At 49.3% G+C, this 13,640-nt stretch overlaps 1 protein-coding gene across 5 annotated transcripts in view; it reads right to left on the bottom strand.

Annotated features, from left to right (window-relative positions):
• Positions 1–13,640, bottom strand: part of IRAK2 (interleukin 1 receptor associated kinase 2) — a 78,581-nt gene that overhangs the window by 32,117 nt on the left and 32,824 nt on the right. For 2 of the 5 annotated variants that reach the window (XM_050778690.1, XM_050778694.1), the window contains exons 3-4: positions 12,047–12,193; positions 2,354–2,457 (exon numbers count right to left, since the gene is read on the bottom strand). In XM_050778690.1, the coding sequence (XP_050634647.1) occupies positions 2,354–2,457; positions 12,047–12,193 (251 nt within the window). Of the gene's footprint in view, positions 1–2,353; positions 2,491–12,046; positions 12,194–13,640 lie in introns of all 5 variants that reach the window. The other 3 variants (XM_050778689.1, XM_050778692.1, XM_050778691.1) reach the window with 2 other exon arrangements.

The following is a 13,640-nucleotide window of genomic DNA, read 5'->3' as shown; positions in this document are numbered from 1 at the left end:
CTGCAAGCTCCGCCTCCGGGGTTCAAGCCATTCTCCTGCCTCAGCCTCCCGAGTAGCTGGGACTACAGGTGACCTCCACCACGTCCGGCTAATTTTTTCTATTTTTTCTAGTAGAGATGGGGTTTCACCATCTTAGCCAGGATGGTCTCCATCTCCTGACCTTGTTATCCGCCCGACTCCACCTCCCAAAGTGCTGGGATTACAGGCACGAGCCACCATGCCCGGCCTAAATTTAAATTTTTTAAAGTCGCATATGCTCTTAACAGTTTTTGAAAATTAGTATCCATAACCCCATTATCCATTTAACTGCTATTAAAGTTGGTGTATTTCCGGCCTATTAGATATATTAGGATTTATTTAACAAAACTGGTATCATGCCACACACATAGTTTTGATTTCTTTTTGAGACAGGGTCTCACTTTGACACCAAGGCTGGAGTGCAGTGACATGATGTCGGCTCGCCGCAGCCTCAACTTCCCAGGCTCAAGGAATCCTTTCATCTCAGCGCCCCCAGGTAGCTGGGACTACAGGTGTGTGCCACCACACCTGGCTAATTTTTTAACTTTTTGTAGAGTCCAGGCACAGTGGTTCACGCTTGTAATCTCGCCATTGTGGGAGGCAAAGGCAGGCAGATCATCTGAGTTCAAGACCAGCCTGGGCAACATGGTGAAACCCTGTTCTCTATTAAAAATACAAGAATTAGCCAGGCATGGTGGCACACACCTATAATCCCAGTTACTCGGGAGGCTGAAGCAGGAGAATCGCTTAAACTGGGGAACCAGAGGTTTCAGTGAGCCAAGACAGCCTGGGCAACAGAGGGAGACTGTCTCAAAATAACTTTTTGGCCGGGCACGGTGGCTCATGCCTGTAATCCCAGCACTTTGGGATGCTGAGGTGGGCGAATCACATGAGGCCAGGAGTTCAAGACCAGCCTGGCCAACATGGCAAAACCCTGTCTCCACTAAAAATACAAAAAAATTAGCCAAACATGCTGGCATGTGCATGTAATCCCAGCTACTCGGGAGGCTGAGGCAGGAGAATAGCTTGAACCTGGGAGGCAGAGGTTGCAGTGACCAAGATCATGCCACTGCACTCCAGCTTGGGTGACAAAGCAAGATTCCTCAAAAAAAAAAAAAAAAAAAAAAACTTTTTTGTAGAGACAGGATCTCACACTGTTGCCCAGGTTGGTCTCAAACTCCTGGGCTCAAGTGATCCTCCCATCCCAACCTCCCAAACCTCCCAAAGTGTTGGTATTATCCTTCACAGAAGACTGATCTATTTATTAATTTAGAGATGGGGCCTCCCTATGTTGCCTAGGCTGGTCTCCAACTCCTTGGCTCAAGTGATCCTCCCACCTCAGCCTCCCGAGTAGCCAGGACTACAGGCATGTGACACCACACCTGGGACATGGAAGAGCTTCATTAACCACACTCATGCAAAGCTGGCTTCTCCCCCAGGCACTGGATGCAAAGGGTCTCAGACTCACAACACTTTTAGGAGCCATCAAAACATTTTAATTTATTTTAAAATCAGAAGAAAATAAATGAACTTTTAGAGTCAAAGAAATGTCCTCATTTTTAATCCAGCTTGGATTTTATTTATCTTTATACCAATATGATCATAATTTTTTTTTTTTTTTTTTTTTTTTTTTTTTTTTTTTTTTTTTTTGAGACAAGGTCTCACTCTGTCACCTAGGGTAGAGTGTGGTGGGAGGATCATGGCTCACTGCAACTTCTGCCTCCTGGGCTGAAGCCATCCTCCCGCCTCAGCCTCCCAAGTGGCTGGGACCACAGATCAAAAATAAAATAAAATAATGGCTAGGTGTGGTGGCTCACATCTGTAATCCAAGCACTTTGGGAGGCTGAGGCGGGTGGATCACCTGAGGTCAGGAGTTCGAGACCAGCCTGGCCAACATGGTGAGACCCCCTTCTCTACTAAAAATACAAAAAATTAAAATACAAAAAAGTAGCTGAGCGTGGTGACATGCACCTGTAATCCCAGCTACTTGGGAGGCTGAGGCAGGAGAATCACTTGAACCCGGGAAGTGGAGGTTGCAGTGACCCGAGATCATGCCACCGCACTCCAGCCTGGGCGGCACAGTGAGACTCCATCTCAAAAATAATAATAAATTAAAAAACAAGAAGTGTACTCACTGAAGTGCCCTCCCTCCCTCTCCCCACTATTATTGACCTCCTCTACTTACAGTCTTAGAAGCTTGGGGTAATTTGATGGCAATTTCCCTTCTCCTCCCCACCCTTAAATTAGTCTTAAGGGGTAGAGAAATTGCATTTTAGAGAGGGAACTACATGCTGGGAGACATGGCTTGGGGGCTGCAGCCGAGTGGTGGATTTACCTTTGAATCAGAAGAAGTGGGGAGGCTGGTTCTCAAGGAATGAGGGGCATCTTCTTCAGGAGGCTGGAGAAAGTCCTGTTGGTGGGCTCTGGCTGGAGAGGACCCTGGAAAGGAGGGATTGCGGGTCAGGATGCAGCCTGGGGGAGGAAGACAGGAGGGATCCTGGTCTAGTCCTCCAACCATGCCAGTCTCCTGTTCACTCCCAAAACGCTTGTTGCTGCCACTTCCTGACACCCACCATGTGCTGGCCAACACACTCCTCAAGCATCACCTCAGGATAAGCCTCTGACTCCCCTACGACCTGGGGCCTATTTATCATCCCAGTTGACAAGTGGAGACACAAAGGCACCGGAGGTAGATGCAGTGCTCAGGACCACCCAGCCAGTAGACGGTAGAGCCAAAATTCAGACAGAAATCCGTTTGACTTATAGGCCCTGCACTATCTCACCTCCTACTCAAAGAGCAGAAAAAGACACAGAGGTGAACTAGCTACTGAACCTGGCTTCCAGAAACCTCCACCGTGGCAGGGATGCAATAACCGTCCTCCGAGGATATATCCCATGGGAAAGCGAGGTCAGAGGGAGGAGACACCATAACAGGCTGGGAGATGAGGAGGATTCACAGAGGAAGAAGGGGCACCTGACCTGGGCTTGAAAGATGAAGAAACGTTTTCAATAAGCAGATATGGGGCAGTGGAACCAGCCCATGCAGAGGTGGGGCAGTAGAAGGGCGCGGGGCTGTAGTAAGTTAACATCTAGGTATACAAATTAGGAAACATCATGCCAGGCACTGTTCTAAATACTTCACGTCTGTAATCCCAGCACTTTGGGAGGCTGAGGCAGGAGGATTGCTTCAGCCCAGGAGTTTGAGATCAGCTTGGGCAACATGACAAGATCCCGTTTCTACAAAAGATTTTTTTTTTCTTTTTTTTTTTTTTTTTGAGACGGAGTCTTGCCCTGTCACCCAGGCTAGAGTGCAGTGGTGCGATCTCGGCTCACTGCAAGCTCCGCCTCCCGGGTTCATGCCATTCTCCTGCCTCAGCCTCCCGAGTAGCTGGGACTACAGGTGCCCGCCGCCACGCCTGGTTAATTTTTTGTATTTTTAGTGGAGACGGGGTTTCACTGTGTTAGCCAGGATGGTCTCAATCTCCTGACCTCATGATCCACCCGTCTCGGCCTCCCAAAGTGCTGGGATTACAGGCGTGAGCCACCGCACCTGGCCCTACAAAAAATTTTTTTTAAATAGCCAGGTATGGTGGTGTATACGTGTGGTCCCTGCTACTTGGGAGGCTGAGGATCACTTGCGCCCAAGAGGTCAAGGCTATAGTGAGCCATGATCACACCACTGCACTCCAGCCTAGGAGACAGAATGAGACCCTGTCTCAAAAAAAAAAAATCCTTTCAGTGCATTAACTCATCTAATCCTCATGCCAATCAGGAGATAAGGTACCACTGCACCATTTTCATTGCCTCTTTGCAGATGGTGAAATGAGGCATGGAGAGGTTAAGTAACTTTTCCAAGTGCACACAGTCAGTGGTTCCAGCGTCTACGCTCTTTTTTTTTTTTTTTTTTTTTTTTTTTTAACAGGATCTCACTCTGTTGCCCAGGCTGGAGTGCAGTAGCACTCTCTCAGCTCACTGCAACCTCCACCTCCTGGGTTCAAGCGATTCTCCTGCCTCAGCCTCCCAAGGAGCTGGGACTACAGGCATGTGCCATGATGCCAGCTAATTTTTGTATTTTTATTAGAGACAGGGTTTCACCATGTTGGCCAGGCTGGTCTTGATCCACTTGCCTCGGCCTCTCAAAGTGCTGGGATTATAGGTGTGAGCCACCACGTTCGGCTGCGCCTGTGCCCTTAATCCCTTAGTGAGTGAACAAGATTCACAAGACAGAAAGTTTGACAAGTAGTTTAGGGTCACTTAAACATGAGGTTAAAGAGGGTGAAATTTCTTCACTAGGCCCCACGTGAAGATTAATCTGAAGACTAATGAGGCCATCTGGTCGGGGGGTCTCCTGGGTGAGCAGAGGCACAGACTGTGGGTGAGGTGAGCCATGGTGGCTGGTCCACACAGAAGCAGGACTCGGCCAGAGGCCAGAGGCTTCAAACATCATCATCCGGAAATACCCAGGGAGCCCCATGGCAAGGACAGCTTCTGAGTAACTGGGGACCTGACCCTTCCAAAGGAACCTGGGCTTGACTCCAAGATTACTGGATAAATCTACCTGCTTCAGGTATTTGTGGCTTACAACATCAGGAAAGGAGTGATTCATCTGGAACTTTGGCTATTAAAAAATTTATTTTGGGCTGGACACAGTGGCTCAGGCTTGTAATCCCAGCACTTTGGGAGGCTGAGGCAGGTGGATCACCTGAGGTTAGGAGTTCAAGACCAGCCTGGCCAACATGGTGAAACCCCATCTCTACAAAAATACAAAAATTAGCCTGGCATGATGGCAGGTGCCTGTAATCCCAGCTACTTGGGAGGCTAAGGCAGGAGAATTGCTTGAACCAGGGAGGCAGAGGTTGCCGTGAGCTGAGATGTGCCATTGCACTCCAGCCTGGGCGACAGAGCGAGACTCCGTCTCAAAAAAAAAAAAAAAAAAAAAAAAAAAAAATTATTTTGGCTGGCACAGTGGCTCACACCTGTAATCCCAGTGCTTTGGAAGGCTGAGGCAGATGGATCACCTGAGGTCAGGAGTTCGAGACCAGTCTGGCCAACATGGTGAAACCCTGTCTCTACTAAAAATACAAAAATTAGTGGGGCATGGTGGCACGTGCCTATAGTCCCAGCTACTTGGGAGGCTGAGGCACAAGAATCGCTTAAACCTGGGAGGCGGAGGTTGCAGTGAGCTGAGATCATACCACTGCACTCCAGCCTGGGCAACAGAGCGAGACTCGGTCTCAAAAAACAAAAAAACAAAAATTTATTTCACGAGATTAAAAATAGAATCGGGCCGGGCGCGGTGGCTCAAGCCTGTAATCCCAGCACTTTGGGAGGCTGAGACGGGCGGATCACGAGGTCAGGAGATCGAGACCATCCTGGCAAACACCGTGAAACCCCGTCTCTACTAAAAAATACAAAAAACTAGCCGGGCGAGGTGGCGGGTGCCTGTAGTCCCAGCTACTCGGGAGGCTGAGGCAGGAGAATGGCGTAAACCCGGGAGGTGGAGCTTGCAGTGAGCTGAGATCCGGCCACTGCACTCCAGCCTGGGCGACAGAGCGAGACTCCGTCTCAAAAAAAAATAAATAAATAAAAATAAAAAAATAAATAAATAAAAATAGAATCAGCCTGGCTAAACAATTAACCCACACAGATAGCTGATAAAATGAAATCACCTGAGAAAAGGTCTGGAGCCTGTCAAGGGGCTGCCCTCAACCTCATTCCTGGGATCTTTGCCCTGCTGCTGTGCGAGTCTAGCAGCCAGGAGAATGCGAGCTGGAGATCCCCAGCTGCTGGGAGCTTGTCTGTCTGCGGGCCTGGCTGTGGCTGGCTCCAGTCAATCCCTGCATCTGCATCCCGACCATGCTTCCCAGGGGCTGTTCCCCAGGCACTGTGTGCAGAGGGTACACTAGGCAGACAGGACTGTGATGGCCAACAGACACCCTGGAGAGTCTGCCTTAGACCGAAGGCAGGACAGCAAGTGCCCACCCAGCCTTCCGCGGAAATGGCACACTGTGGTCCCACGGCTCTCCCAGCTTTGCCCGGCTCCCACTCCATTTTCTTGCAACTATTTGTCCTAATGAAACCCTATCTTGTTGATGAAATCCTATCCTGTCTTGGTGTCTGCCTCTCACCAAGGACCTGGACTAATGCAGGCCTCTGCTGGCCAGCACAGGGCCCCTGTCTTGCAGAAAGGCTGCTCTGTGATGGCCACCTCCACCCTTGCCCTGCCTTCTCTTGGCCTCAGCTCAGTACCCTTGGCCCGCATCCTTCAGACTGCAGTTATGTTTATCCAGTCTCCAAGTTTTTGGCCAAGTCTGTGCCACCTCACTATGAGTCACTTGACGGTTTTCTTTCAACCAACTTTAACTCCAGTGTTATATATTCAGCCTTGTGTTAAACAGTAATATCCATGACGTCCCTAGTTCTTCTACACATGATCTATATTTGTGCTAATACCCAGGTTCTGTGTACCACTGCGGGTGTGGGCCCCACACTCTGGGAACCACTGCTCCAGACTAACTTGAATTCCATCCTGCTGCCATGCCTGGTCACAGGGCAGGGCTCTCACTGCACAGAGGGTCCTTCTGTGCCCAGTGAGTCTGAGGTCAGACCTTGCCTCACACAAGTCATGAGTTTCCTATCTGACTTAATGCCTGGGGTTTGCTCAGGAGGCTCCCCCAGGCCTCTCCGTTTGGGGGAACCCCTGAGGCCTGCTCCTGCGACATATGAGGGCTACTAACTGGGTTTATTTATCCCTGTGGTCTTGGGGAAAATGAATGGACTCTGGTCTGGAAAATCAGACAGGACCCAGCAGCCATTACTCTCCATCTCTCCCTACCCAGCCCCCCACCAGCCATTACTCTCCATCTCTCCCTACCCAGCCCCCCACCAGCCATTACTCTCCATCTCTCCCTACCCAGCCCTCCCCTCCTCTGGGATCTAATCTGATGGGCTCCTCATGCCTGGGGTAGTTATCTGTGATAGGTTAAACTCACAACCACAATCTTTAAAGGCCCCCATTGTATGTCCAAGGGCAGAGAGAGGAGAATGAGAAGAAATTCTCCTGCCATCAAGGATACAAAAATCTCCCTGGATTCAATACAAAGTAATCAGAAGTTGGCCACGGGTGGATCATTACTGAAGCCAGCTGATGGGGACATGGAGGGTCATTATGCTCTTGGCTTTTGTATGTTTGTAATTTTTTCATATAAAAATGTTTTAAAATAATGGCTAAGGGAGGGGAGGGAGATGGGGCAGGAGAGTAGATGAACAAGATGCGATACTTGTTGGGTGATGGTGATGGATGGGGCTTGGGGGCTTCTACATAATCTTGTTTCCAAGAGTGAGGCACAGCTCATCTGACGCCAGATCAAGTGCCAGGACTTAGCTAAAAAACAAACCATTTCCTATGGAAATCCTTCCAGAAGCTTTCTTTTTCTTGCTTTTCTTTTTTGTTCTGTTTTGTTTGTTTTTGTTTTTGAGACGGAGTCTCTCTCTGTCACCCAGACTGGAGTGCAATGGCATGATCTCGGCTCACTGCAACCTCCGCTTCCTGGGTTCAAGCGATTCTCCTACCTCAGCCTCCCGAGTAGCTGGGATTACAAGCGCCTGAGACCATGCCCAGCTAATTTTTATATTTTTAGTAGAGATGGGGTTTCGCCATGTTGGCCAGGCTGGTCTCAAACTCCTGACCTCAGGTGATCCGCCTGCCTTGGCCTTTTTGTTGCTTTTCTACTGAGGCTAATATGCCTGCTTTCTCAAGCAAAAGGCACCACCTCTGGTCCTGCCAAGCTGTGTCGCTGCAGGTCCAAGAAGCGGCACTGTATCTGACATAGGGTCTTCTATGTCCTGCCCTGATGCTGGCAGCGGGTCTACCCCCAGCTGCCCCATCTCCTTTATTAGTATCAGACAGATTCGGCTCAAGCGCTGGCTCCAGCACTACTCAAGATCTGACCTCAGATGAACCGTGCCTCACTTCTCTGAGCTTTCTCAAATGTAAAAAGAGCAATAATGGTCTGCTCCTTGTCCAGGTAAAAAGAGCTGATGTTTATAAAGCACAAAGGTCAGGCTGTGACACATGCAGTACTTGGTATTTTACCAAGGCTGGTGAAACTATGTGTAGAGTAAGTAAACAGATTCTGACTGATAGCCCAGTGGCCTCTCCTACAGCTAAGGCTTTGTGACGGTTATTTCAGCTGCTCAAAACCCTTTTATCTGAATTCTAGCTTCGAGACTCCTTTGCTGAGGTGCTCATAGCCTGTCCATGGCTCCTCTGCTCATATATTTTCCTCCTCGGCCAGGCGCGGTGGCTAATGTCTGTAATCCCAGCACTTTGGGAGGCCGAGGCAGGTGGTCAAGAGATCAAGACCATCCTGGTCAACATGGTGAAACCTCGTCTCTACTAAAAATACAAAAAATTAGCTGGGCGTGGTGGCGCACAGCTGTAGTGCCAGCTACTCAGGAGGCTGAGGCAGAAGGACCACTTGAACCCAGGAGGCAGAGGTTGCAGTGAGCGGAGACTGCGCCACTGCACTCCGGCCTGGTGACAGAGTGAAACTCGGTCTCAAAAAACAAAACAAACAAACATATTTTCCTCCTCCATGTCTCTTCCCACTTCCTTCCCACCTACTGCAAGGGGGAGCCAGGGTATCACAGGGGTCAAGATGTGGGCCCAGTATCCGTCACTCCTACCAAAATCCTTCAAGATAATTGATCAGTTTGAACTCTGGGGCTCAGTGGAACCTTGGGGTTTTCCCAGAAGACACACTTTGGGTGATTTAATGACATGAATGATTTCTTATTTTCAATTTAGGCAAAGATATACAATCAACTTCCTGTCTCTGCCTGCAGATTGTAGTTATCATCTTGACCTGTCTGGGCACATTTGCTCCAAGTGCCATCAAGAAAGCAAATAGGGGCTGGGTGCAGTGGCTCACGCCTGTAATCCCAGCACTGGGAGGCCAAGGCGGGCGGATTGCTTGAGCCCATGAGTTCAAGACCAGCCTGTGCAACACAGCGAAACCCCATCTTTACAAAAAATACAAAAATTAGACATGGTGGTGCAGGCCTATAGTCCCAGTTGCTCAGGAGGCTGAGGCAGGAGGATCACTTGAACCCGGGAGGCAAAGGTTGCAGTGAGCTGAGATTGTGCCACTGCACTCTAGCCTGGGTGACAGAGATTCCATACCCCGCCAAAAAAAGAAAGAAAGTAAATAGGGCCCTGTGCAGTGGCTCATGCCTGTAATCCCAACACTTTGGGAGGCCAAGGTGGGAGAATCGCTTGATCCCAGGAGTTCGAGACCAGCCCGGGCAACATAATGAGACCCCGTCTTTACAAAAATAAAAAATTAGCCAGCTGTGGTGATGTATGTCTGTAGTCCCAGCTACTTGAGAGGCTGAGGTGGGAGGATTGCTTCAGCCAGGGAGGTTGAGGCTGCAGTGAGCTATGACTGTGACACTGTGATCTAGCCTGGGCAACAAAGCAAGGCCTATTTAAAAAAAAAAAAAAAGGAAAGAAAGTAAACAGCAAAAGCTGACAGAGACATGTGATATTTATTTTATTTTTATTTTTATTTTTATTTTGAGACAGAGTCTCACTCTGTTGCCCAGGCTGGAGTGCGATGGCATGATCTCAGCTCACTGCAACCTCCGCTTCCTGGGTTTGAGCAATTCTCCTGCCTCAGCCTCCCAAGTAGGTGGGACTACAGGCGTGTGCCACCACGTCCAGCTAATTTTTTGTATTTTTAATAGAGATGGGGTTTCACCGTGTTAGCCAGGATGGTCTTGATCTTCTGACCTTGTGATCCGCCCACCTCGGCCTCCCAAAGTGCTGGGATTACAGGCATGAGCCACTGCGCCCAGCTGGCCTTGACGTTGATCTTTACAGTAACCTAGATAAGGAATATCAGAAGGAACTGCTATGCCTATTACCTCCTCCATCCTGACCAGCACGCCCCTACAATTTCCCTATTTTGTTATAATTTTCCCTTTGGTCAGGACCATTTCCCCTTATCTTTCATTGCTGATCAAAGATCTGCACTTAAATATATATATATATATATTTAGCTACAGGAAATAATCCAGACTCCTTGGCCTAGAATTAACTTTCTAGATTCAACCTATCTAGAGTGTCTGGAATGTTCATAATCTCAGATAACATTTAATGAGCACCTCCATGGTGCAACACTCAGGTGCAGGATTTCTTACCACAACATGATGCAATAGGGTCTATTATTCTCCCCATTTTACAGAGGAGCAAACTGAGGTACAAAGGCTAAGTAATTCTTCTACAAAACAGCGGCACTGGGATTCAAATATGAGTCCGTCTAATACAAAAGCCCACAAAACAGGTTCCTTTCAGCTGATGCTGCCCCTGGCTTCAGGAACGGCACCAGTGAACTGAGATTACGTGGATTTAGGGTCTCTGGCTCATCACTCGGGAGGCCGTAGGAGACAGGAAGTGAGGCAAGACTCCAGAGGCGAGGCGGTGAGAATGGAGATTGGGCTGAGCAGCAGCTTCCCTAGGGAGGTCATCTGCTGGCTGAGACATTCTGTCATTTGGAAACTTTTCCAGAGCCCTTACCTGGGCACAGGTGATGGAGACAAATGTGAAGTGGTCTGAAAGGCTTTGGGATAGCAGTGAGTGCGATGGTTAGGGACGTGCGTGTTCAAATCACACAGCTCAGACATTACTTCCTATTTGTGTGACCTTAAGCAAACTGCTCTCCCTCTCTAGGCTTCAGCAGACCTGTTACTGATGGAGGGGAGGAAAGTGGTGGGCAGGAAGCACCCCTCAATTCCCCACTGCATGGCTGTGAGGGCTGGGGCCTATGGAGATTGGACAGAGAAATGGTCAGACATCTGGCCCAGAGCTTGCAGGCAGGGCCAACCTGTGCTGGGGACTCGGGAGACCACGGGTGAAACACAGGCACCCGGCAGTACATGACCTCAGCCAGGTTAATTAACCTCTCTGTGCTTTAGTTTTCTCATCCATAACATGGGCATAATCACAATACCTAATTCATAGTTAGTTGAAGATTAAATGAGTCAATATCTTTGAAGTACAGTACTTGGAATGGTGTCTGGCACTAGAAAGCCTCCAATTACTGAGTTATTTATTTTCTGCTCACAAAAATGGTAATAGATGTTTTATATGTTTTGTTACCTGATTTTTTTCCACTTTTCTACCTCCCTATATTGTGAGTATGCTTTCATGTACATATGCATGTCTATATCATTGTTTTGTGGGGGTTTTTTTTGGTTTTTTTTTTTTGAGACAGAGTCTCACTCTGTCGCCCAGGCTGGAGTGCAGTGGCGCAATCTCGGCTCACTGCAAGCTCTGCCTCCCGGGTTCATGCCATTCTCCTGCCTCAGCCTCCCGAGTAGCTGGGACTACAGGCGCCCGCCACCACGCCCGGCTAATTTTTTGTATTTTTAGTAGAGACGGGGTTTCACTGTGTTAGCCAGGATGGTCTCGATCTCCTGACCTCGTGATCCACCCGCCTCGGCCTCCCGAAGTGCTGGGATCACAGGCGTGAGCCACTGCGCCCGGCCATGTCTATGTCATTGTTGACAGTACTTTATTGTGACTGTCTGACATTAATTTTATCATCCCCCATTGTTGTTGCCAGATTTTTGCTTTCTTTAGGCACAGTCTCACTCTGTCACCCAGGCTGGAGTGCAGTGGTGTGATCATAGCTCACCACAGCCTTGCACTCCTGGGCTCAAGCAGTCCCTCTACCTCAGCCTCCTGAATAGCTGGGACTACCAGGTGTATGCCACCATGCCTGGATAATTTTTTTTTAATTTTTTGTAGAGACAAGGTCTCACCGGGTTGCCTAGGCTAGTCTCAAACTCCCAGGCTCAAGCCATCCTCCCTCCTCAGCCTCACAAAAAGCTGGGATTATAGGCATGAGCCACCATGCCCAGCCTCAATGTTTTGCTCTTATATGCTAAGCTGAATGTCCTTATAGATATATCTTCATTTCCTTAAATAAATGTGCTTTAAGTAAAAAAGTTAAATTTAAAATACCTGGGCCTGGAAAGGTGGCCATCCTCACAGGCTGCCCCTCTTCCTGTTCATCCTCAGTCTTTCTTACAGAAGCTGCCAAAGGCCTTTCTGGCTTCACACAGTCAGGGAAGGCTGGAATGGGACACCTGATTTCAGGAACTGGTTTCCCTGAAAACAAGGTGGAAAGAAAGTTATTACTATTCCATGAAGTGGGGTAGCCACTGAGAGACTGGGTCTGGAAGTCAGAGGCCTGGGTTCTGATTCCGGCTCTGCCACAAATGCACGGTATTGCAGGGCAGGAGGGGCTTTCCCTTTCTGGCCTTGGCCTCCCCATCTGTAAAATGCTGTGGGCCACGCACGGTGGCTTACACCTGTAATCCCAGCACTTTGGGAGGCCGAGGTGGGTGGGACTGCCTGAAGTCAGGAGTTTGAGACCAGCATGGCCAACATGGTGAAGCCCCGTCTCTACTAAAAATACAAAAATTAGTTGGGCGTGGTGGCACACGCCTGTAGTCTCAGCTACTTGGGAGGCTGAGGCAGGAGAATCGCTTGAACCGGGGAGGCGGAGATTGCTGTGAGCCGAGATTGCGCCACTGCACTCCAGCCTGGGCGACAGAGTAAGACTCCGTCTCAAAAAAAAAAAAAAAAAAAAAGAGGAGTGGCTGAACATGGCAGTCCCGGCGAGGGTGGAGCTCTGATGTGCTGAGTCACACACACCTGCTTCCACCCAACCAGCTGTGTGACCTCCAACAAGTTACCTTCCTCCTCTTGGTCTCCCTTCCCTCACATGTAAAATGGAGGTGATAATGGCGTCCATTTGCCTCCCACTGGGGTGTCATGAGGGAAGGGAGAGTAGAGATGAGGATGGGCGCTATAGACTGCACATTTCCCTGAACATGTGAGTGTGTCAAAGACACCATCCCTCTAAGTTCCCACTCCAGCCCCTATGGATCAAAGTTCTGGCTATCCTACAACCTCCGTTCCACGCAGTGGAGACACACGCATCCTTCCCACTCGATGGATAGGAATCCTAAAAAACAGCAGTTATGGCCACTGAATACGGGCTGCACCAGGCCCAAGCCCAGCTGCACAGACATGAATCCTCACAACATCTCTGCCTTTCATCCCTGTTCAGAGATGAGGAAACTGAGGCCTGAGCAGGTTAAATTTACATTTACTTGCTAAGATCACATGCCAAAGGCAGGCAGGACTGGCCGAAGAACTCCCCTGCCTTCTCGAGGGTAATCGTTTCCTCTTTACATCAACTTGGGAAACCCCAAAGGTGCTTCGAGGGTGTGTCAACCTCAGCTTCCAGCCTGCTTCTCAGAGCTGCTCTGTGGAACAGCTTCCTCTCCCCTCCTCCACTGGGCCCTGATCTTATCCCTTCCGGCTGGGCCCTGCCGCCAGCTCAGTCAGCCTCCACACCCTTGCCAGCCTGCCTCTTACCAAAGTACACATCTGGCCTCGTCACTTCCCTGCTTGAAGCCTTTATGGGGCTCCCCATTGCCTAGATAACGTCCACACTCCTTAGCCTGAATCTTTCTGTCTCCCCATTGCCTCCCAGATAAAACCCAATTCTATAGCCCTGCATTCAAGGCCCTCATTCTCTGATGGT

This window comes from Macaca thibetana, chromosome 2, assembly GCF_024542745.1.
Source record: "Macaca thibetana thibetana isolate TM-01 chromosome 2, ASM2454274v1, whole genome shotgun sequence".
Taxonomy (NCBI): Eukaryota; Metazoa; Chordata; class Mammalia; order Primates; family Cercopithecidae; genus Macaca; species Macaca thibetana.
The sequence above is the reverse complement of the archived record's forward strand: the minus strand, read 5'-3'. Positions and strand labels throughout refer to the sequence as shown.